The sequence below is a fragment of the Brachyistius frenatus genome, unplaced genomic scaffold, assembly GCF_029030835.1.
Source record: "Brachyistius frenatus isolate BFR_SWC_R1_liver_20210118 unplaced genomic scaffold, ASM2903083v1 Contig_25, whole genome shotgun sequence".
NCBI lineage: Eukaryota > Metazoa > Chordata > Actinopteri > Embiotocidae > Brachyistius > Brachyistius frenatus.
Window position 1 is genome coordinate 4,674,106 of NW_027210624.1, and position 26,271 is coordinate 4,700,376.

At 39.1% G+C, this 26,271-nt stretch overlaps 1 protein-coding gene across 5 annotated transcripts in view; it reads right to left on the reverse strand.

The window, feature by feature from the left end:
• The window catches only part of LOC138620666 (E3 ubiquitin-protein ligase HECW1), a 79,165-nt gene that overhangs the window by 43,997 nt on the left and 8,897 nt on the right, over positions 1–26,271 (reverse strand). For all 5 annotated transcript variants that reach the window (XM_069698098.1, XM_069698095.1, XM_069698096.1 and 2 more), the window contains 5 exons: positions 22,907–23,228; positions 21,730–21,837; positions 18,513–18,607; positions 8,795–8,870; positions 7,352–7,521 (listed from right to left, as the gene is read on the reverse strand). In XM_069698098.1, the coding sequence (XP_069554199.1) occupies positions 7,352–7,521; positions 8,795–8,870; positions 18,513–18,607; positions 21,730–21,837; positions 22,907–23,228 (771 nt within the window). The remainder of the gene's footprint in view (positions 1–7,351; positions 7,522–8,794; positions 8,871–18,512; positions 18,608–21,729; positions 21,838–22,906; positions 23,229–26,271) is intronic.

Below are 26,271 nucleotides of genomic sequence, written 5' to 3' on the forward strand. Positions count from 1 at the left end.
TTACCATGACATTTGGATGTCTCAGTCACAAACATATCTGCTGGCTTTGTTTGGTTATTTTACCTAAATGTGTTGGGCACAATAAACGTGTTGATGGCTTCTATCCTGCAGCAGTATAGTGGTACTCAGTGAGAAATGAACAATTTTGCGAGGACATGTAAAGCTTCCATTGGTGGTGTTTGCTGCTAATGATAATGTGCAGTGTACTCATACTGCATTGGTATTGCCATACATGTCAGTGTGAACGTACTTATACTCTAAAAGTAGCCAGTCTAAGTAAGTATGTGAACTGAGACACAGTCCATGAAACTCAAGTACTTCCTGTCTTGCAACTGTAGCTTAGAAAAGTTGGGACTGAGTAAGGACTGAACATGAAACATTTAGGCTAAAAATCTACTGGTCCTTTCAGAATGAGTTCAGTTGAGTAGCTGGAAGTCCTTTCAACCCTCAAACCATGTTCAGAGACACAGATGATCATGTCAGATTTTACTGACCCTGTTTTGGGTTCCTGGTTGACAGCACTGCACTTATATAATGCTGTTGGATTCAGGATGGACAGTTAAAAAAAATGCAGCAGAACCAAATATCTTTGTTTGATCAAGCAAAAATCATATATTAAATTTATATACTTTTTTTCTTGATACGTTTTGTTTGTAATAGTACTTCCGAACACCTCAGTTGCTAGAAGGCCATTAGTAGTATATTTGTAACGAATAAATATGACTTGATTATATTATTCACTGTAATATACTTGTATAACATAATTGATTTCATATAGGACAGAATATATGAAATTAAATAGGACAATTGTATGTATGCTGTGTCACACAAAGAAGCTAAACATAGCACGATGCTTCTTTTTTTTTCTTTTGTAATTATGCTTGCATGCTTGTACATTATTGCATGCTGTGGGCACTGAGCACATTTCAATAGCAGGACAACTAAGAATTGAACTTTAGGAATGTAAAGCCAATAAAGCTGCCAGATGTCAATGTCTTTGTTTCTTCTGCTTCGCTGGACAGATACAAATTTTTACCATCACGACATCGCAGGTCCACTGTATCTGTTCCTTTCTGACTTGAGATGAAAACAAACATCCCTTCATTCAAATGAGCAGGCCCGTATTATTAAGTGAGAGAGATATTCAGGATCACAGCCGCCTTCTTTATTATTAGAAGGTGCACAAACAGTAAGCTCAGTTCTCCACTGAGGCCCGGTGACATTATCACGGCACCACTGCTGCTAGCCGGGCTTGGGTCAGCCTCTCCGATAATGGGACTTCATCTCAGCACCACACGCTATCCATGCAGCAGTACGGGCTATCACGTGGCACACAATGAGACACAGTATCAGTTTGCATGCCTCTCCACATGAAAAAATATTGATCGTTACGTGGTAATAAAGGTCATTTTAATCAGGTTCATATTATCATCTATCTATATTATCTAGAGTACTTTTATAAAAGGTGTTAGTTTGGTGTGGAAAAATAAGGGTCACTGGGAGGCCAAATCCTTTTTCATAGCTGCATTTGGTCTTTTTTACAACTAATTTAGATTTTCTTTTAAAACATTTCATCTATAAAATGTACACAGTATGTTGAAAAGCACCTTTTAAAAACGTTTTTCTCTATACTTCTGTAAAATGCATATTGTACTCAAACACTGTTGAGTATTGACAGTAAAGGGCTGACTTATATGCAGCTGCTATTTTCACATTAATATGCATAAGATGTGTAATGTGCGTAGAGTTTTATCCCCTGAGCAAATCATTTGGAAAAATGAAAATGAAATCATTTCATTTTACATACAAGACAATAAGTAATCATCTGAAGCCATCAACATGTGTGGGCATGCATTTTCCAAATTTTACATTTCACAATGAATTAATGAACTAATGTATTCAAATTAAAATGCACCATAAACATCTTTTATGCAACAGAAGAGTTAAATTCTGCTGATTATGAACAATCAATTGAGTAGCATTAATCACGGTCAACACTGATAAACCTTACCTCTTTTCTACTCTATTAAATGTACACTTTCCAGACATCTATTGGAGTCATTTGTTTGCCGTTGTAAATTGTATTATGACTTGATTTGATCACCTGTATTTTATCATAGAGTCAGAATAATCTCTCAAATCTGTGCAGTGATGGACTGCAGTATGCTGACTGAGCTCGCATGCTGTGGAGATCCATTAGAGTTATAGAGTGCATCACTGCCAAGCAAGCTGAGCTTCACTCAACATGGGAGCAGTTTGGAAAAGGAAAGAGGGCTTAGAGCTGAGTGGACGCTGCCAAGAGGGACACAGCATTAAATCAGTGTGTGGAGCCTCCCGAGGGACATAATAAAAGGTAGTGACTGTGCTGTCGAGCGTTCGGATGAATAAAAAACAGCTCCAGATTACGCACAAATCACTGAGTCACTTCCAGCGTTGTTCTGGTTCAACACGTCCATTTCATAACAAATCCCATTTCAGTGCAAAGAAATTTACGAATTACAGAAGAGGTCAATCATATTTGTTGTTTATGTGTAACTTTAATACTCTGAACAAACAAAATAGTGTCTCCTAGGACACGTGATGACAACACACATGGCTAACTGCAGCCAACCCTGACAAAACACGGCACAGCAGCCAAAGTAAAAGTGGCTTTTTTAGGCTACTGGCAACTTCGGGTTTGTTCCTTCTGTGATTTTTCAAATTGGCTGAATGAGGAGGAGGAGGAGAGCAGGGACATAGTGACATAACATTAGAAAGACAACCACTACCGAGACATACAATTGATAAGCACGAGTTTACAGTAAGTGACTGCAGAGAAACATGATGCCTATTTTCTAGTAGCTGCATTTATCAGAACTTTCAAAATGAATCGAATCAGCAGAGAATATATGTTATGTGAAAAGGGTCACCGGGAACAATACATCCACAGAGAGCCGTGGACCAACTTTGCTCCATGAAGTTTTAACTGTCCATGTTAGTCCTGTTGTTTTAGTTTTACAGTTCAGTCTCACTGCTTTCATAGATCTGGTCCCAGCAGCAGGAGACAGCCGTGCTCAGCAGAAAAACAACGTCAACAGACACACAGCTGGAGGAACTCATACAGATGTGAGCCAGAAATTACAGCTGACAAAGACCATAAAAGAACAAATTACAAATGGTGCTCCATGTTAGACAGATGTGAGACGTTAGCCCCCCCCCTAAAAAAAAAAAAGAAAACTAGAGAATAATGATATACAAGACGTTGTTCCTGTTCCTGTTTCTTTTTTTTTTTTTTAACAGATTATGAATGGTGCCTCAGAAATCAGTGCTTGGTCAGTTTTTACGCACTCTTACACATAGATCTAAAATCATTTTCCATTTTGATGCCGATGAGACAGCTCTATATTAAGTCAGATATATCTTAAAAAATCAGAATGGTCTTAAATTGTTATTCATGAATGGATTTCAAGTCGACCTCTAGCCTAAGTGATATTTAGAATAAGTAGTCCATGTATTGGACTGTAACCTCCTTTTCCATTTTCCGTTAAACATGTCTGTCCACATCCTGCTGTTGTTGTGTTTCAAGGATTTGTACTGTGTGATTCACAGCTCCTTGTGTCTCTAAACTGGTTTCTGTTTTCATTAGACTTGATTGAAAATTGCACTGATCACTTTTAAACTCTAACATATTTTGAGCCAAGTTTTATTGTGAGCTGTAAACCACCTAAAGATAGCTCATGCGAACAAAGAAGGCATTTGACTCCAGAAACATCTGTATTGTTTTGGGTATATTTTCTTTTTCAGAACATTCATAGCTTTCAAAAATCACATCAATTACATTGAACATCATAAATATTGCAAATTTCTTTGCAAAATAGTGGAAACTTCCAAGATTGGTATTCAATTGAGTCACATAATAATGCATAATGCACAACATGCAGACATGTAAGAGGCTGGAAACATCGTGTTTTTGACATTTTTGCTTGGAAAATGACTGAAAATATTAATCAGTAATAGTGATTCATTTTCTGTTGATCAACTAATCAATCAATTAACTCATTATTTCAGTGTTAATCCAGGAAAGACTATGAGGAAAATGTGACCAATATATCATCTTACTATTAGAATTTATCCTTAGCTTGTGGTGTTCATTGCATAAAGAAACATAATTCATATTGAACTAAAATCTTTTTTGCCACTGGTAATCTGTTGAGAGGTTTTGATGAATAGAAACCATTAATTTGGAAGTTAGGAAATAAATACGGATTTTGAATTATGTAGACTCGTTTTTTTCTTCTGGAGCACACTCAGGCTGAAATGACAGCATCCCTTTATGACAGTGATTATGATGAACTGGAAAGTCTGGAGCAAGAATATTGCATTACGTTTCAGGGGCTGACATTAGTGATGGCTATGTCTCACCTTAAATGCTGCACTAATGACACTGAGCAGGAAATATATAAACTATTAATCTCAAGTAAAAAGAGAAAAACAGTTTGAGTGAGCCAAGATAAGTGAATTAAAGTAGCACTGACAGAGGAGGGCAGGATATTATCAAAAATCCCTGGAATAAATTCATTCTAATAATAATGCTGACCAACCAGGAAAGCTGACCGACGACTGGTAAAATTTAAATGGTTGTTTTGAAGCGCTGTTTTTTCAGTTAAAAATAATCTCTGAAAACATTTGAAAATCAAATTTTAGTCCTCTACACAGCTGAATCAAAAGCTTGTATGTAAACACCGAAAGCAGTTGAGCTAAAATTTGAAAAGTTGGGGATGAAAGCGGTTGAAATGTGAGTCAAGCTCGAAGCCACGAAGGCAGCTGAAGCACAAGAAATTAGTAAAAATAGATATCAATCGTTGACATGTCTGTAAATACAACCAGCTCAGCTTCTCGAAATCCAAGTCAGCTGAGATTAAAATGGCTGAGCCTGCAGTTCAGTCCAAAGTCATCCGAATTGTTGTCACGTGAATGTTGGTCTCAGCTGTATCATTTGAGCTAAGTTAATTTTTTGAAAGAAAATGCGCTCTTCAAACCCGTTGGCAGGCTGTACTGTTCAGAAGGGGAGGCGGAACCTCTGGAGGTTAACTTTGTTAGCGGCAGGTTTTCTGAGTGGTGAGAAGACTGCAGACTATCGTGATGCGTTTCCTCTTGCAGCAGGAAAAAAAACCACTATATTTTGAGTGTGCAGGAAATAACATTATGTAAAAAAAAAAGAAGTTAAACGCTGAATCTTTAGGAGCATTAACATGTATGATACTGAATGAGTCGATGCTCTGGTGAATTCTTACGTGTTATGTTTATATATTATGTTGTATTAGATTACTATTACCGCTAATCTATTGTGCTCATTATAGGATTGATTCTAGATGTACTTTCCAGAAACATGTTTTTTTCAAGAAAAAAATCCTAAATGAGAAAATCAATTGGCAGATTTTTTTTTTTTTTCCACAAAGCAAATATAATTTTCATGGATTACATTGATCCTCTTACTCTGCTGCTGAAACCAAAGAGGAACCCAATCATCCATTCTCTACTGTATGCTGTGCAGTCTGTTGTGCTGGGTTTATATTAGGAGCTTGTCAATTGTTTGATGATAAGATAATATGTCCTGCATAAATATCCTGTTATATTATTAATGTTCTTACCCCTAAATTTTTCAACACCAGAACATCCTATGAGTGGTGCAACACTACCTTCAAAAATGCCATGAAACATTTCTGTTATTTTAGTTTATTTAGCTGTTCCACTAATAACTTGATAATATACTTGATTCTTCATTTCTCTCTTTTTTTGATAATTAAAATGTTGAGACCATTTGGTCCTTTTGTGTCTCTTTGCCGTCATTTGCGGTCTGTTTTTATTGGTCTTGAATCTCCTGGTGCTCCTATTACAACTCCCTCTTGCTATCTTTAGTCTCTTTACAGCTGTTTAGCATCTAAAAGTGGTCCTTTCGTGTCTCTTTGCTGTCATTTTTCATCTCATTGTTCTTTGTCTGCAGTGATTTTCCATCTGTATTCATTTTGTATCTCTTTTAACGTGCATCCATCCCTCTGTCATGGCTGGTTTGCATCTCTTTCTGTTTTGCATCGAGTCAGTTTCTGTCGCTTTGTGGTCACTTGATTGACTTATAGAGCATCACTTTTAAACGGAGGCTCTGGACTGGGGCCCCATGACTTTCATGCTGGCACTGGAAAATTAAAAAGCTCCAGGATTGATGTCTTCAGTCATAAATTGTCTTCTGTGTTATCCGATGTTTTAGACTCTCAAACTAAACCCACACAATGAAGACGGTGGCTGCGGTAATGTTGCTAATGCTATGTGATCAGGAACGAGAGAGAGAGATGTTCTGCTTAAACGCAGTTTGTAAATGTGAACTGGATCTGCTGTATCACTGCATTATACTCACAGCTGCAGCATTAAAAACTCAACGAAAATGTTGACTAAAACTGACAAAAATCAAATGACCCCAATTTGACTCAACTTAATAATCATTTTTAACTCAAACTAAATCAAAATTCCAAACTTGACACTGGACATATGATTAACAATCTTTAATATTAATATTGATAATAATAATAATAATTCATAATTTGGTTTAATCTAGGGCAATTCAACCGTGAACCCCTAAATTTTAGCTAAAGAACAATGACTGTGTTAATACCATCAGACATTCACTGAGGAGAGGACCTGTATCTGTGTGTGTGAACCAACACAGTCTGGTATGAACAGGTACAAGCTGCCTTTCTACTAACCTTGAGCTCCACGAGGAAAACATCACTCTGTGACAAGCTGTAGCCTCCAAAGGCCTAAAAGAAAACATGACTAAAAACACCTCACAGGACAGAAACCATAATAGCATGAATAAAAAAAATCAAAAGACTCAAATTCATGTGGGTATATGTGTGAAAAAATTACAAGACTAAAACCTCCAGGTATCCTGTTTTCTAGCTCTTTTTTGAGTCAGAGATGGTCTTTGTGTATAGATTAGGGAACACGTGCATCCAGAGAGGTGAACTTCCTGGATGCTATGTTCAAAGTGAAACTGTTCTCTATTTGCTCAATAACATCAGGTGACTGTCAGCAGTTTAAAGCCTCACAGAACTGTATTTGGCAGGTGTGTGGACATGATCATGGATGAAACTATACAAATACTGATAATACCATTTCAACGATTGAAATGATTGAGGAGAGAGTAATTGTTTAGAGCTGTGTGTGTGTGTGAAGCTGTGTGTGTGTGTGTGTGTGTGTGTGTGTGTGTGTGTGTGTGTGTGTGTGTGTGTGTGTGTGTGTGTGTGTGTGTGTGTGTGTGTGTGTGTGTGTGTGTGTGTGTGTGTGTGTGTGTGTGTGTGTGTGTGTGTGTGTCCACCTCTGAGCTCCACTGAGGGTTGACTGTGTTGCAGACCACTCTGGAGCGTTTCTCCTGGCCGTGGTGAGGCAGCGAGGGGAAGATGCTGTGCTTTCCGGGCTGGATGGAGAGCTTCAGGTACGGGTCGGGGTTGAAGAACATCCCCTTCTTCAATCCAACTGCCTGGAGGTCTGAAACATGAGGAGGAAAAAAACAGTGAGTGAGAGGGTTACGTGAAAGGACACAGACGTGTTTGTTCTCTGCCATGACGACTCAAACAGCTTCAAACTGATTATGAAAGTGACACAATGCAGGATTTACATTGGTAAGTTGCAGCTGTAGGGTTTATCTCTATGATTCAGATAAAGCTGCAGTATGCATTAAGGAAAAAAGACTTGCACTGAGGCTAAGCAACAACATCAAAGTACAAACACAAAGTATTTCAAAGTCTTAAAAGAACTGGTCAAAGAGAGAAACAGTTTTCTATTGAATTAGGTATTATAGTGGGGGAGTTGACGTTCTATTTCTCGTAGAAACATGTTTTGTCATTCAGTATATCCTTAGAACCAGTGTTTTTACTCCCAATTTATAAAGATATCTGTCAGACAAAGCTGAAGATGAATACAAATACACTTTGAAAACATATTTCTATCTGAGGCTTTTGAAAATAAAAGAAAGAAAAGTTTAACAACCTGGTAAAATATTCTTCAAATGACATCTAACTCATGAAAAAAAATCCTGAATTCAGTCCTAATAATTGATGCCGTTAACCTGATTTCGCTTCACCACAGAGTTCTGCTGACTTCAGCGCTTGTTTCTTTTGTCCTGACATGCAGTGTGTGCCTTTCTAAACCTACATCGCAATAAAGTGTGTAAAAAAGCAAAAGAGTCTTTCTGAAGAGACTCTAAATAAATAAAGTATTCTGTATTTCTCTGCCATCATTTCATCCCCGGCAGCACTGAGCATGCTTTGAAGCAAAACAAAAGACCTGAAAAGATTTTGCTCTTAAAAAAGCCAATGTGCAGGGCACAACTGCACGTTATTTACAAACTAAAGGTTTTTGACAGTTATATTGTAATGTGGTTGTTTATCACTTTGTTTTTTGCTTGTTGTGAGTATTTTGTAATTGTACAGTCTCTCAGGTTCACGTTGCATGATTTTACTCTCTGAAATAAATCAAATTAAAATTGAAGTTAGTGCAACGTTATTTCAGTATAGTAACTGTCAAAGATCGTCACCTTCAACTATACATCTTCTTCTGGGTAAACTAGCGTTGATTTGAGCATACCAATGCTTGCAGACAATGAAGGCTTACAGTGACAGACATTGCTCAGAGAGCTGCAGGTGAAGGAAGGGGTCAGATGAGGACACCGCATGTGAAAACATCGGTTACAGGACTTAAATGCAGGAAAAAGCAATGCAGGGATTGATGGGAAAGGAAACGACAGGTGTTGGTCGCCTACCCGACAAGGAAAAGTTAATGAGTCTCCTGTTTCCCATTCCATGGTTGACTTCAGGACTGACCACTGGCTTTAACACCTGCAGACACAGAAGGACATGAAACATGAAGAGCTGTTCATAAATAAAGAGAACACCAAAACACATTTAAAGCATTCTGCTCTTCCACAACTGTATCTTCTTGTGGTATGAAACGTTTATGATGGGGAAAGTGGGCCACTGCAGCTAAACAACATAGCAGGTTTAAAAACAAATAATATATATATATATATGTATATATATATATGAAAGTAGGAATGGCCCAAACGTCCAGTTTAACACTTGTTTTTTTTAAGCTCCATTTTCAGCCAGTCTGACAGCGTCCTGTGATCAATACTCTGTCTTCATTATCCTGACATTGATTTTTTTTTTTATCCAGGAAGAGGAGGGGCATGGGGGATGGGAGGAAAGAGGAGGAAATGGAGAAGAGTGTACATATTGCAGTGTTGTGTCAGATCCAGCATGCAGTGGAAATGTTTTGCTTGACGTCCCTTACACAGTAAAACCCAGTGAAAAGGGAGCAGGGAAAAAGAACAACTGACAGGATGGCAAAGATGCCTTCAGGTTTACCTACTGAATTATTCAAGTAGAGTTTTTACATTATCTGGATTCTTTTCTCTGTATTGGGGCAACATGGCCACAAAATAATATCACGATATTTCAGGGGTATTTCAGTAATAACAATATTCCTGACTATACAACAAAATACTACAAATGTTTTGTTCAGTAATGTCAAAAATACACTGTTGCAACAATATAAGTGTTATAGTTGTATATGTCAGCATTAAGTTAACTGTTTGCCTCTAAATAGAAAACTAACATGTTACTGTCGTTTGTTATAAATCTGATCTTTTGAAACCAAACCACTTTCACAACACTGAAGTCGCTTCTCTTTATGGAACTTAGACCCCAAACAACTTTTAAATTGTCATGTTGGCACCCTTATTAATGAGTTAGAGCAGCCACGCAGCCTGCATGAGACGCATACCTCACTAGTCATTCCTCGCACCTCCAGCACATTAGAGAAAACAGCTGTTTAGCATGGACACAGTTCAAAAAATATACAGCAAAAAAATATCTCTGATCACATCTGTATTTTAAAATCAGATCAGAAATCCAATGTGGGCGGTAATAATATCATGGCCATAATTTATCAGCTGAAGGGCAGCAACGCATGTGTCTGTGCTTGTGTGTCATGCTTTAAAAAAGTGACATTACTGCTTTTTGGTCTTCACTTGTTGGATCTAAAATAAGAAAATTATTGATGGCATTTATCAAAGGAAACCTCACTGATTTAATGATGGGACCGGCGGTCGCTGTGCCGCAGCCGACACACTGCCCGTGTGGACAGACACGCAGACACACACACACACACACACACACACACACACACACACACACACACACACACACATATGCGAGCAGCAGCTGTGCAGCGAGGTGGAGGTAACGCACACGGCATGCAGGAGGCGTGTCCTCCACTCATTCTTCCACTGCGCAGCCGCTTTCAGCCTAGGGAACTAGGGAAGGATGTAAATATGAAGCATTTATTATGTTGTCTGTGTTTACAACCTTCATATAGTGTGTTCATATACTAATGTTAGCTAACTAGCTCCGATCAGAAAGTCTAACCGAGGCAGGTACTTGGACAAATAAGAACTCTGGGCTGATGATGGTGTCAGATGAATCAAAGTGATTCCAATTCATCCGGAGTGGAACAGTGTATCACATTTAAGGGATTCACACAGGCCAGTTAGGCGACACCGCTTTTATCACTAAAAACTAGGTTAAGAGTAAACTGACAAACCCGTATGAAATGTGCACGTGCTACTCATTTATTACCCATGTGCACAACTTTGTGAGTCAATACGGTTTTAAAAATGGTTACACAGTCCATGTAATTATCCATGAGCATTAAAAAAACAAATCCCACTTAAGCATCTGTTCAAAAGTAACAAACAGTTATTACTTCTCGTGCTGTCAAAACTTATACTCACAGAAGAATAAAAGCCTTCTGTGAGAGATACGAGTCTGGCTGGAGAAAGCTGCTGTGAACAAGGTGGTATTTTCTGCTTAGTTTCTCACTCCAGAGAAATTGCAAACCTAGTTGGTGACTTTAAGACTGGATTTTTCCCAAACACCTGTGATAGATGTGTGTAATGGATACAGAATTCACAGAGTGTGACTAACAGACAAGTGGCAGTACCATAGTTGATATCAGACAGCAGGTCAGTGCTTATCTTCAGAAAAAACATTTGAATGACAAAAATAGTGACTTATTTTTAGCCTTGCAGCGTCATTCATCATCAAGCAAATCACCAGGCTGTTTTTAACACTCTGCCTCCAGCACCATGAGACACACTTTTGTGGTTATAACTGAAATGTCAACAACTGTTGGATGGATTGCCATAAAGTTTGAATGGGATATTAATGGAACCCAAAAGCATGAAAGACGTGATCCCCTGACGTTTCTGGCACAACTAGCAGGGTAACAATTTTCGTACGGTATCTTGACGACTATTCGACTGACTGCCATGAAATGTGCATGACATTCACATCAGCCTCAGCAATGTGAACAAGCTAACACACCAAACTATGGTGAACATGGTCACCCGTTACAGTACCAACAAAGAGAGGACCAAATGCATGACACCGAAGACAAAAGGTAGAACAAAAAAAAGAAAGCTTCACTTACAAGCTGCAGTAAAACTAAAAACTAAAAACACCTTGAACTTCCCACCAACAGTCGTAAACTGACTGCACCACAGACCTGTCAATCAAACAGACACGCCCCCAAAAAACACATCTTTTTGAGGCTTATTTTCTATTTATTGATGGGATTATTTTCAGGTGGACCGCCAGAAAGCTAATAAGAAGAAGTGATTTAAGAGATGAAGTTAGAAGACATTTTCCTCCGTCCTTAAAAATACTGCAGTTTTTCCACACAAAAACTCTGAATTACCTCCGAATTATGCAACTGGCTGCAAAGAACAATAACAAGTAAATGGACAGTGAAAATAACAAGATAGAGGGATAAGGGAAATGACAGATGTTGGGACCAATTCATTTTAATGAGATGCTAATCTGCCTTTTCTGAGTACAGTCACAGAAGGAAGTGTCAGCACGGGTCCCCTCAATGATTCTAATCTCACAGATAAACCAAAAGACAACGTCATCCGTCTGCGGCAGACTTTACTGTATATAACCTACCAGCAGCTGCAGAAAGTAGAGAAGACACTTTAAAACATATCAGAGGGACAGTATATCAATTATTCAAGCAACCTTTAGGTGCTTTAATAATCTTAAATGATGTAAGAGGAGAGGGATTTTACACAACCAACCTCCCACCTCCCTCTCCACCCCCCTCCACCCTCAACCGTGACACAATTGAAAGAGGCAGCTCACATTTACAAAGTGGATCCACATCTAATTAGAGGTCAGATCCACCAAGACTCCAGACTCTGTGAGGGTGTGTAAGATATTCTAATACACCCCAGTGCCTTTTAAGACAGAGAGGCAGAGTGATGTAACTCGGTTAGTGAGGATACACAGAGAGACACAGTAGGGAAGAAGAGGTTGTGCCAGCTCAGTGTTGAGAGGAGGTCTGGGGGTGGTGTGTGAAACACCATCACCCAATGTCAACCACTCAGCAGCGGTTGTGGGACGGGTGCTTTATGCTCTTAAGCGGAGATAACAGCAACTTTATCTGACAGCGGCTTTCATACATGGGGATGCAGTGAAATGAAAGTCCTGTTTCCCACCTACAAGCTGAACTGTACTGTGCAAGAAAGCCAGTAAACTCATTTTGATGTTCTGTGTTTTTGATATTTAAGTCTTAATTTAAGTCTGACATATCAAAACAGATCCAAGGAGTCAATCAAATGATGGAAACCAAAATTCTAAACTTTGATGTGACCCACAGCCAGGTTGGGTCTGGCTTGAATGCAGATTACAAAATAAATTTGAGTGAGATGTGCTGTTTCCATTTGCGCTTGTGTTCACGTTGAAGTAAGATAATCCACTCCTGACATTAGCTTGGTAGTTAATGCCAAGAGCGGTATTGATCTTCTCATCTAAAGCCTCGATCATACAACGGGACGGAGGGAGCGAGGATTTACACAGGGATGATGCACACATTAGCACTCCTATACACATAAAGATTGTGAGTCTGCAAATGCACTTAATGCGCACACAAACATCTACACAAAAGCCTTACAGCCACGTAGATGCAGAAACGTATCAGTTGTTCTTAATGACTTAAAAATGGGATACATTTAAATATGTCTTGATTGTCTTGATATTTCATTGTGTCATGACCAGATTGAAGCCTCCCTGCGTCCGATGCAGCAAATCAGCTCTACAATAGAACCTCCCTGTTTTATGACAATTACGTTTCTTGTAAGATTTCATCTTTTGGTCTGTGAACGTAGAGAACATGTGACCGACCTAAAAAAACTCAAGTTTTATCTCATCTGGCCAAAGGACATCCTTCTAGAGGCAAGTTAGCACATCAATATGCATTTTAAGAAATTCCAATCTGTTTTTTTCATGTTTTTCTTTCAACAGTGGAGACCTGCTGGGTCTTCTTCCAAGGAGCACCACTGCTGCTCAGAGAGCACAGCATGGTGCAATCAGACACTGATGTACGTTGTACGGTGCCTCTTTGAAGGTTTTCACGACTGCATTCCCACTGATGCTACCAGCTCTTCTCTACTCGCTTCTGGTATCGGGTACATATCTGGATTTTGTTTTCCACAGACGATTGCACCCCCTGAAGGAGCCATTATGGCAACACTGCATGAAACTGCCATCATCTTCAACAACAACAAAATCACCTTTCACTTTTACCGTCGAACATTCCACAGACCTAAATTGTTAATAAAGTTAAGTTTGAGCACCGTTACTCTTCTTAAGACTTCAGTAGTATGTGCACAACACCCTCGGGGACCAGCTTTGCTCTGAACACCCACCCACTTTATTGTTTTGAGGGAGGCAGTGCTTGGGGGTTCAGTGTTCGACACCAGACAGGTTTCATTACTACCACTTGTAAAGCTTTTTAATGTCTACAGAAACATTTATCTACCTGCGTAACACATTGCTTCCAGTAATGGAGGGACAGGACACACTTTACTGTCTATAGAGAGAGCGTGGCCATCACACTGTGGAAGCTTGTGATCTGCCGTGATTTTAATCTCACCTTTTAATATCGGCTCAGCTCGCTCGGAACATTGACGGAGGCGACACTAAAACTACTACCAGGCACCAGGTACCATCCACGGACGATGGAAAACCAACAAAGAAAGCAAGTAGAACCAAACCAAGCCGGTACCTTTAATGGAAAAGGGGCTTTGGTCTACCATTCACACCATAAAACCTTCTGTTCAGTCAGGGGTTCATTCTCCTTGCCATTTTAGAGTATATTTGTAGAAGATACAATTATTTATTTATTTTCACCCTTTCTTTGCTTTACTCTGTGACATACCAAATCCATTTAGATATACATATGTAACATACATAACTAATTTAATGTCAGCACTTTCCAGGAGGTGTTCCAATTTCTAATAGGTTTCATATATTGTTTCTTCCTGAATATACATATGATATGCATGTATGTGTAATTATACATTTCAAAAAACTAACATACATACATAATCATACATATTCATATAGGCTAGACACATATGTCAATATATGAAATTATTCCAATATATAATGTCATATATTGTTTCTGCATATGTAATACATGTTTTTGCTTCACATGTACATTCATCATAGTGACATTTAAGATGTACATATGTTACTTGCATGCGACAAATGACAGAAAGCTAAAAAACTATTTCACAAAAGGTTGAACCATTTCTTTAAAGTTTCCTCGGCTCTAAATTAATCGAATGATTTAGGAGATTTGGTGCATCAGAATGAACAACAATATATCACGAGTCGCAGACTAAAGTGAATGAGATACAAAGCAAACTCCATACCCCATTAGTTAGCACAGCATCATATTTTTCAAGAAGCTATTAACCCACTGCATTTTATCATGTATCGCATTACACACTAATAAACTAGATTCTGAGACTCATTACTTGACTCAAATTTGGTTTATAAGCCATACGATATGACACGTGTCTCTCAAGCTGCTGCAAGGAAACTAAATAGATGACTGAATGTCAGAAAAAGACATGGACAGAGTGAATATTTAGGATTACCCAGGCTATCCAGCTGAGCCTTGTCCTCCTCCCGCTCCTCCTCTCACGGTGACTGGGAGACAGCAGTCCCAGTTGGAGACACATGCCGTCCATCACACACAGCCACAAACAAACACTGATTCCTCTTTGTCTGCAGCATCTGACAGTGTTTTATTAGCTACAACAAACAAAAAGTCAACGCCGACAAATCTCTCTCCGCTGCTGTCCTGTCCGTCCATCTCCTCTCTTCTTGTGCTCTCCTCCTCCTCCTCTTCTTCTTCTTCTTCTTCTTCTTCTTCTTCTTCTTCTTCTTCTTCTTCTTCTTCTTCTTCTTCTTCTTCTTCTTCTTCTTCTTCTTCTTCTTCCTTTGTAGTGTGAGACTCCAGAAGTTTGACCCAGTGCTTCCCACCTCTCGCCGTTAAAAGCCTGAATGACTACCTGGACTGGACTAGTTTCTGCTATCTCCAGTCGCTCCCTCCCACCCCGGCTTCCTTCCTATGGTGGTTATTTTTATTCCTTTGTCCTCAGGAAGCAGGTACAGATCAAGTTCTGGGTCCATCAGCATTTCCAGCGGCCCACGGCAGCAGAATAGGAAGGCAAGCATGGAAATTCAATCACCCGGCTGGACACCCTCTCTGGATATCAGGGGGATGACTGACTGAGGCTTCAGAAGGACGGTGACATGTGTGATAAACTGATATGGAAATTGCCTTACTGCTGGTAAAAAGTATTCTTCTGATGATTTTAATGTGATCACTATTTAATTGGCACTGAGCCCTGCTTATATACGGCACCAGTTACCCCTTGAAGGTTGCAGATAATGAGGCCATAGGTTTAGATATCAGAGATGATTAAAGATTCAGGCTGAAGGGGGAAAACTAAACTAAACTTGCCTTTTTTTTAGAGCCGAAGTTAGAATGCTAACTGAAATAAATGTATGGATGCCTATTATTAATGGATGGAGGAGCTGCAATTTATGAGATGGAGTTGTTTAATGAGTTGTTTGCTCACCATCTCGTCTGTTGGTTGATCTCATCTGTCACTGTGCTGTGGGTTAAAAATGAAGCCCCATGTTTTTTATTTCCCCCATAAGGCACCATTAAAAGTAAGCTGACTTAGCTACCAGCAGCTCGAGTTTTCAGCGTCATCATGGACAACGATCTATGAATTACTCTGATGCCGAAGAAAAACGTACAAATGTATTATTGTCAGCTAAGTTCCTGAGTTCCAGTATGAGGACAATATTTTTACTGTGATTTAAATGAGGATTTATTGAAGTTTTTAACCTTCAGACATTGGAGCTAATGATATTAGCCCGAGAGAGTGTAACTCACACTTCATTTAAAAATGTGGGTTTTTGACGCAAATCAATGCATTGACGGTCTATTACAGCTGCTGCTGCAGCTACTGCATCTGCCTATCATGTGGGTAAGCAGACAATCATATGACATAAACTACAGTAATTAATTTCTAACTTTCTAAAAAATGAACTGAATTACTGTTGTTTGCCTCATGTCTCTCCCTCACCAGCCTTTCATTAGTGCGGCCCTTTTCAAAACTACTTTATCAGCTAGCAAGATACGATAAAATGCTCAGAAATGATTGCACTGCGTTGCAGAGTCTGTTGCCCCCTACAGAACACTGATGTCGTTACGTTGCATTCACCATTTAATTACTAAATATTAAAATGAAAAAATGTACTTAAAAAAAGGAGCGTTTATCCTGGTGGTCAGTAGTAAGTGAAAAGGTGCACATCGGGTTTGACAAGCACTGCCTTCAGTGAAGGTGATTACCACTACATGACTTCACCTGAGGGAATTATGGCTCCATCAAACTCATATGGCAACATCCCACAACAAGCAGAAACCACAACTATAACAAAAAGGTTAATGTAGAAGGTTAATATTTTCACTTGTAGCATTTACTGTCTCCACAAATCAAAGCTAATTGATAGACTGTAACCACATTTTGTATATCTATAACCTCTTGGGGTTAATTTACTGTATTGCACATATTTCTAGTGTTGTGAAACTGCGCAAGCAGCTTTTGGTTCTTTCAGCAGACAGTTTATCTGATGCAAACTTACAATGTGTTTCTAAATTTTATTTACCGCACAGGTACATGTCACCGCCACTTATCTTACGTCAGTCTTGTGCCTGTGTACACAGCAGCACCAACAAAACGTGCAGCATGGAAGTAAAATGAAATGAGACGTCTGATAGGATATTGAGGATATTCACAACTCTAGCTTTTCAATGTGACTTAAATTTGACAGTGACGATGACACATAATACAATGTAATGTAATATAATACTGTCTCTCATTGAAACAGAAGGGGAGGGACCATCAACCTATTTTCAAACTGCTGAAATTGGTGAAGAAGAAGAAGCTGCAGCTGTTGCTGCACAAATGGAAAATTGTACAAGGCCACGTAAAAATGTTTATATTTCACGAAGTACATTGTTGTTGGCCATGAGTATGTTTAATTTAGAGGGCATGGAAACTTCTTTCATTTTAGGTAAAATAACTAAAAGATATGTTGGTAGGTGGTGCCTACAAATGTTGAGGTCGTCAATTCTACTAAGTCCACAACAGCCATGTTTGATTTGACACAACGCTACATGGTCCAAAATAATTTAGTACATTAGTACCAAATGAATTAGCACTAAATTGAGACACAAGACTGAAATAGTGCTCTAACTAATCTGCTAAAGTGTCTAACTTCTGGTGTTTTTGAAAGTTACCAAACAGTTTCAGGTCCCTGACATCCTCTTTCTGGACTGACTGACCATGTGTTGCTGGGAAAATAAAGATTAGATTGTAAACAAATCTTTGACCGAAAAGCTGTGCTGGGAAAAATCTTCAGAAGTTCACAAGACTTTTTGTGCCCAAGATTATATAACCTCGGATGTCACTGTTGTTCAGGCAGAGCACTGAAACTGTGCTCATGTCAGCCGATCAGTATCAGCTTTCACATCGTCATTAGCTTACTGACGGATCATACACTCAGCTCCCAGCTGACTAGAATAATCCAAACCATTGTTCTAGTCTGAATTTAAAATCTGTCACATTACTACTGCATTGCCAACACCTCCTCCACCACCCCTTTCTCCTTGTCATGTCATTGAAGCTTTAGTTATCTTGCTAAGCTCAATGTCCACATGCATTCCTGTACCCGAGGCTGTAACTCTCAGTGGAATCCTCAGACACTTTGAGAGCTCCCTCCAAGAGCAGAGGCTATTTCTGCCAAATCTAACTGTTACAGCATTTGCAGTCAGTGGTCACTTCTTTGAATGAAGTATATTCGGTGGATGCTGGTATAACACTGTACTTTCATCATGTGTTACTGCAGTTTAGCAAGTTCTTGATGCCTGGAAAGCTTGAGTGACATGAGCCGAACTTCCATTCCAAGCAAGGCAAAAAATACAGAGTGACTGATGAATCTCTACAAAGCTGCATGTGTCAGTATAAAGACCTGAGGTGTGGTGAGACTTACAGGTGCAGGGCCCTTCTTGATGGTTACGCTGGGTGTTGTTGCCCTCAGTGCTCCAGTGACACCATGGTAGTACCTGAAGCAGACCTGAGTCTCCGCTGTGGACGACACACAGGATATAAATGACGACGGAAGGAAAACGAAGCTAGAATTTGTTTCCTTTTATCAACATTCCCACTCTCCATCTTGTCGCTTGTTTACTTGGTTTTAAACTGCACCTGCTACGAAACAAAAAATGGGACTGATTGGGTGGTAATGATTGGTAAATACTGGTGCGGATACATTTTTAAATCATGTTTTGTTAGAACTGTACAGATGTTATGACATTTCCTTGGTGGACTTTGAATAATGAATGAACCCAAATGAAACTTGAAATTGCACATGTATATTAATCAGTGATGGCAACATAACATTACATAAAACATGTTCTCTATTTTTATAATTAAATAAGTTGAAACAAGATATTTTAGCAGCAGATTTTATGTTAGGGGACATATAAATCCTTTATTACTTAATTCAATTTCCTGAGTAATCTGTGACAGCTGACAGGTGAAATGAATTACTTCTGCACTCTATCAGAAAACAGGAGGTTTGGGGGACACAAGCAGATTAAGGTCATAGTAAAGCCCCATGTTTTTCTGCTAGTTTGGCCAGACAGATGCTTTAACAAGAAGTGAGCACAGCAACACACCATGCAAGCTGACCGGATGGAACAATGTAACAGAGGAAAAGACACAAAATATTGTCCTTTCAGTAGTTTGGTAACATTTACTTGTACATTATTTAACCAGTTAAAGTGGTCAGTTCAAGCACTCACTAAGAAATATGTAGAAAACCTGGGGAGATTTAAGGATCCTATTAAATGCTTGTGACCAAATGACAAAAATATAAATTGACAAAAGATCTATAGTAAGAAGTGTTGGTGTAGGACTGGTTTTAGTCCGTATAGGTTAGAATCAGTGTAGAAAGTAAAAGACAGGAATCATTACATGATATTTGTTCTAATTAGCATCCCTGTCCACTCCAATAGGAAGGATATAATGCTCTTTGACCAAATACAAATCATTTTATTGACGATATGATAAACACTACGTGACCCATTTAGAGTAGAAATCGAAGGAAAACTCAGTTTTAGATGGATGAAATGCAGTTTTCATATTACAAATGGGCTTTTGGTTCCTTATTTATCAGGCGCTTCAGAGTGAGACATCTGCTTTTAGGATTAAAAGTCCAACAAAAAAATGTCAAGTCTAACAGGCTGTGGTTCCCTGATGCCAGGATATGGTGTTTAAGCAAAGGGAGTTTTAGAGTGAAAATCTGTTTTGAGAACACTTAACAAGCTTACAAAGAGATCATTTTCACAACAACAAAATCATCTTAGAGTGTGATCTTGCGCATGTCCAGAGGAGACCATGTGTGCTCACAACATTACATATAGCAGGCACGTTGTAGCTGTGCTTAAGTGAAGATTCTGTCAGAACCAACAATTTGACCAATCACAGTTCAGACTGTGATTACACTAATGGACCTCAGAAATTAATGTGCGTGACGACAGTCCTCAGTGAGAACTCATTTCATATATCTCTTGTATTTATCATGTTTTTGTCTTGTCAGTTAATAACATCATCAGAGACATGTTCATAAGATGCATTACCCAGAACTGGGTGACATTAATAGCAGCAATGACTAATCGACAGAAATGGATTCAACTATTTGTTAATCCTTTCAGCTCCACAAATGTGAAGCCAAAGGTCAAGGAGAAAAATGTTAACAACGGAAACAGAAGGCACGTTTTAATAAATGAAAAAGCAGCTGGCTTTTTATCTGACATTAATACCGCTGTCGACAGGACGACCTCAACCTAAATTAGGCTGTACTCCTTTTCCAATTCAATTGCATGTATATAAGGTGATATGTCTGTAGTAGTAGCATCACTTTTCTTTCAGGGTATTTGGTAGTGGTATATACCAGCTGTACTATTTGTATCAGTTTTAATATATGGTTACAATGCTGTTTTGAGGGCCTCTCCTTGCTGACAAGAATACATTTTTGAGGGGAAGTGGAACACTTGACTCAGTTTAACAAAACACCTCCACTCATATAAAGCAAAAGCTTTTGGAACAGGCACCTGCACCTGTGATATACAGGTTGGTCCTACTGAGTGGAAACACCTGCCTGGTTTCTGTTTTTGCATCTGCGTGGTCTCTCACTCACATACACAATTCTCCATCTCCCTAAAGGCAGGAATTGTAAACCATTTGTGACTGTCTTCCTGTGCCCGCTCTTTCCCTCCCTCCCTCCATTCCTCCCTCCCTCCCTCCCTCTTATGATGAGGCTCTGTAAAAAGGCCTGTTACTTTTGCAGAGAATGTGACAGCACTAAGTGGGCTCACAGGCTCAGTCCGCTTTATTCTTTGAGACAGAATACAAAAACTGAGCAGTAAAACTGGAGAAAACATTAAGATAACTAATATCTTGATACATTTTTTTACAGTTATTTTTCTGGAAATTAAGTAGCAATAATAATGGTCCAATGTAGGCAGTGCATCAGGCTGTAACACGTTCAAAAGAGGATCAAAAGGTTCAGATCCTGCTGCTGTCGTGCAGCAGCTTGATGTGCACGAAGCAAAAAGCTTTAACCTTTGTGAGTAAGTATTCTAAGTTACAGCCATTGTTGTGATCACTGGTCTGCCTCACCTGCAATTCATCTACCTACCTGAAACTTGAGCAGAAAGCACACGTCAAAGTTTGGGACAAATTACTGGGAAAGAAGTCACAGAGAGCCGAATCCGGAAAGTAGAGGGGTGGGAAGCAACAATTGTGTTGAGTGCGAGAGACTTGTGCGTTTTCGATGCGCTGTGAGTGGGCACATTGTCATGTTGGAGGACCACAGTGCCATCCCGCCACGGTTCAGGTTGTTTGCACCAAATGTTAAAGGTTAAAGCCATTTATAATTTCTTTCACTGCTTTTCTGTTGTTTCTGACACTCAAAGAAAAAAAAGTAAGGGCTGGTTTAATTTTACACACACAAAAATGGACGCTGGGTACACAAGACAGCTAATAAAATTTGGATGGAAGGGAACAATCGGCTTAACAGCATCACATTAGCGGTTTATGGAAGACTTTAACTCAAATGGATTTTAATGAGAAACTTATTTCCTTGGAGGAAAACTGTTTTCTGCTCAAAAATAAAATAAAAAGAGACGTGTTATGATACTTACAGTCACTGAAGTGGGAGCTGGAATCAATTTTCCAAACTATCTGTCCCTTGTGAGATCCATTGATGCCCCGGTTTTTATAGTCCAGAAAGTTCTCTGACAGAGTTTCATCTGGAAAGTAAGATAAAACTGTTAAAACCAACCAATGAATTTCTTCTATCTCATATATCTCTTATATTGTTAACATACTAGCAATCGATAATTAAAACACATTTACTAAGTGCAACTGAGACTGCTGGCAGTATTATTAGTTCTGGAAATATTAAGCTATAAACTAAAATGCTGGACAAACTGAGATTTGGACTTAATGATGGTGCTCAATGAGAAGTCAGGGGATCAAAGAAATTACAAATCAGCCTCTGGGGATGATGAATGTCAGCAGCAAATTGTTAAGATTTTAAAGATAAAATCAAAAAATGCTTCGAGGTGGCATTACAGGAAAACTTCCGCTCTTCATTCCTTTATTTTGTATTTCCTATAGACTGATCTGGCAGCTCAGGCGTTTGCCCCCCGTTGCTCTCCCCTGGTTGAGACTGTGGCCGGCGGGTCCAATGGTTTGTCTTGCAAGACGGGGGTCACAGTCAAAAACCTTTTCTAGTCTGGGCCTCGTTCCCCACCAGATAACCGTGTGTCCCCCACCTCCTCCACCTAAATGACACCCTGAGGGCAGCCTCCTTCAAGGGCTGACAGACTTGACGTTGGGATGTGTGTTTGAGGCACGCATTATTTTTCATAATGCAAAAAAAATAGAAATAAAAAAATAAAGAATAAAATATTAAATAAATTGAATTACTTGAATAACCTCATCCCAACGTCTGTGATCTAGAAATACGAAATTTGTATGGTCAGATTTCGAGATTTGAGATTTATACTGCCAAATCATAATGTGATGACCATCACAACAACACTGATACATTACAGACAGGTTATTATTCATTCTGTATAGTTTTCTCTTACTTTACATGCAGCTATACATACATCATCAGTTATTATAACAAGTCTTACCTCATTGCAGAGTGAAAAAAAAGAACGATGGCTAAACATGATCTAAATACTTTAAGACAAAACATATGTACTTTTTACTTTGGATGTAGCTTGTATGGGATTATTTTAGGGGCTAATGTCATTAAATATGGTTTAAACTAAAACATTCAAAGTCATCAAGTCATATCTCACTGACCAACAAGATACATTCCGATCCAGTCTCCAGCATCCACTTCCTCTTTGATGTCCCATGTGATCACCAGGTCTTCAGACTGGCTGATGGTGTAGTAGGAGCAGCTGATGGTGAGGGTGGAGCGGGCATCAGGGGAGACCAGGTCAGTGTCGCTGGTGGAGCGCGACAGACCCAACATGAAGGCCTCCTGGTTCAGACCATTGACAGCGTAGGTCTCCGGACCATAGCTGTGACGAACTGCATCCTTGCAGCGCTGGCGGGTCTGGCTGCTGCGGGTCGGGGAGGCCATGGCCGCCAGGCCCAGGATCCGATTCTGGTACAAGTTCTGCAACAAAATGCACAGCATGATGCTTTCAGCCAAATAAAAAGGTGAAAGGTGAAGGTGATTCAACGAGAAAGCACACACATGAATTCATGTTTCTGTTCTCTTATTTACCAGCTTTGTCATCTCAGAGATCTTTGTACAGCATGTGTGTTGCATAATTTGTATTGTATGTGGTTGAGGAAGGACTCGTTTTTAACAAGTGATGTTTATGAATTGGGTAATTGGTAATAATAATACATGCTTAATGTACCAATATTAGGGAATAAAAATGTCCACTAATCCAACAACATACACAATGATGCTACTACATCTGTAATATCATCATGAATGTTGTTGGATGCATATCTGTGGTAGATTAATCTCTGATTGGTCATCAAGGCTCTAATTTCTAAAGAGGTTGTTGTAGTATGTGAAGTATGTGTTGTTTAAAATAAGTGAAATATATCAAAATATACTCAGCAATATGAGTTCCAATGCATTGATGATGTATTTGAGTTTATGTTACTAATTTAAATGGACATGCATGTCAGTGTGTAAAAGAAGACTGAATTTAAACATTACTTTCTTTCCTTTCATGTGTACGTTTCCTGCTAAAAGCACAGCAGCTTGTGTTGGCCAACACAACACCAGTGTGTGAATCTGAATGAAGCAGCTTGCTTTTTAACTGTGACCAGCAGCTGAAAAGCAAGCTGCTAAATTAGTCCGATAACCAATGATAGAGAAGCTTTACAAATACAAAAGTGGAAAAGCTCATTCACAACAATCGAGACTTGTTTGGGGGGTTGAGGGGGGGGGGGGTTATATTTTAAATATTCTATTATTTCTAAAACTGTGTTACTACAACCTAAAACAACAGTGGACCAGTCTCACCTGGCTGGAACCTCCTCTGTTTATTAAGGTCAGTATCTGTGATTCAGCTTAACCACAAACTGGATATGATGCACATCAAGTGCACATTCTCTATTTTGTGACATAATAGAAATTCTATTTTACATATTTACTTAAAGGTATATAAAAAAATAAATAAATAAAAAATAATCCTGTAGGGAATCCTATAGGGATATTAGCCGAGGCCGAGAATAAGAACGTAAGAGAACAAGTCCTCGTGCGGTCCTGCTGAAGAATAAAGCACATCTCTCACTGTCTTCATGACACATGTTTGGCATAACCAATACAAAATGTAATTTGTTAAATTTGTTATTTTATAGATACAAACTTGGTTAAATAAACCACTTAATGTAATGAAATACTAAGAGCATGTGGTGGAACAGCCAAAGTGTGTGTCATACTCCCGTGACTGCACTGGAGGATGTTTGACGCTCGAAGACACTCGTGCAGACATTTTTACCAAAAATGATAAAGTCCACAGAGAGGAAGTTGTATGTGGTCGGATGGAACAAACACAAGACTTTCCCCCACCAAACCGCTTTTCAAGTCTGTGAGAAAGCAAAAGTCAACAATAATTTCTTTGAAGTAGCATAAGTAATTTACTTATATAATGATTAAATGGTAAGTACTTGATCACCTTTTGGTCTCAAAGTGCTTTAACATGGTTTTCTCATTCACACACTAATGAGACAGATCACCATGCAAGGTGCTGCCATCAGGAGCACATTCACACACCAGTGGTATACCATCAGGAGCAACTTAGGGTTTGGTGTCTTGCTCAAGGACACTTGGGCATGTGGACAGGAGGAGCTGGGGATTGAACCACCCACCTTCTGATTAGTGTGCAACCCACTCTACTGTCTGAGCCACAGCCTCCCAGTTATTACATTACATATTTAACATATGCGTTATGCACCGTTTCTGACCTGATGTTACCTAAATTAGTTATTTGAACCCAAACCGTGATCTTTTTGGTGCCTAAACCTAATCACGTGGCTTTGGATGGTACAAACCTAAAGCACCTAACTTTTCACGCCCTGGTGAGTCAAAATGATTGACTTCTAATCATCTAGTGGACTGGCAGGTGTATAAGACCCTTTGGAGTGAACATATTTCCTTATTCTCAGAAGTGGTCTCGAGTTTGTCCTCCAGTTTCCGTCAGCAGAAAATGTTCCAGCCAATTTATTTCAATGCAAAGCAGATGTCCTGATCTCTCCCTTTACAACTGTTTAACCTAGAAAAGTGTCTCTTACACAAAATCAACATGCGGCAAAGAGATGTTAAAAAACTGTATAAAGCAACAAAATCCAAGGTTTACTGTCTGTCATTGGATTTTACATCCAACACAGAAAACCTTTCTGAAGCTGGTGTCATAAATCACATCATGTTAACATGATGAAACTTGTTCACAGCAATTTGTAGAGATATTATTTGGACATTCGCGCAAACACACAAATGGACTGTACAAACCCAAAAGGAACATGCAAGTGTGCAAGCATCAAAACATGTTTTGGACCAATGCACACAAAAGCTATTAAGTGGGCAAAAAGCCATCATTAAGGCAGTTTAGTGAGGTGGTGGGTGATGAGAGTGACACCGAAGCGACTGGTCGTTTGAGGGAAGGAGACGTCCATCCAAAGCAATTTAGTTTTTCGTTTTAACATTAAATATTTAAATAAAGAATGTGAGTCCAGGAATGTTTGCAGAGTAATTCATGTGGAATGGATGGTTGAATTGGAGCAGAGGGCGGCACATACAGTAAATTCCCTTTGTCAGTTTGTTGATGATAGTAAGTGGATCTGTTCAATTTGGAGGTTTCACTGTCATCTGGGTCAACTCTGGCTCTGAGGTACAGAACCCTGGTGTCTGCTCTACAACCGTCCGGCATTAGCTCTCTGAGATGATCAATTGGTTTAAAACAAATTGTACATATATTTAAGGCTTTGGGATGGCCTGGAATTGCATGACTGAGTGCTTTGTAAAATCTCTCAGTCCATATAACAACATACATTTCGGCATTATAACATTTGGGATTTTTGTGGATCCGTTTGTTCAACAAAATGCCACAAAATTTGATGTGCTGAATGTTGTTTTGAACACTATTTTGGAAATGTTTCAGCAATATTAAATGTACTTCTATTGAGTTTTATTTATA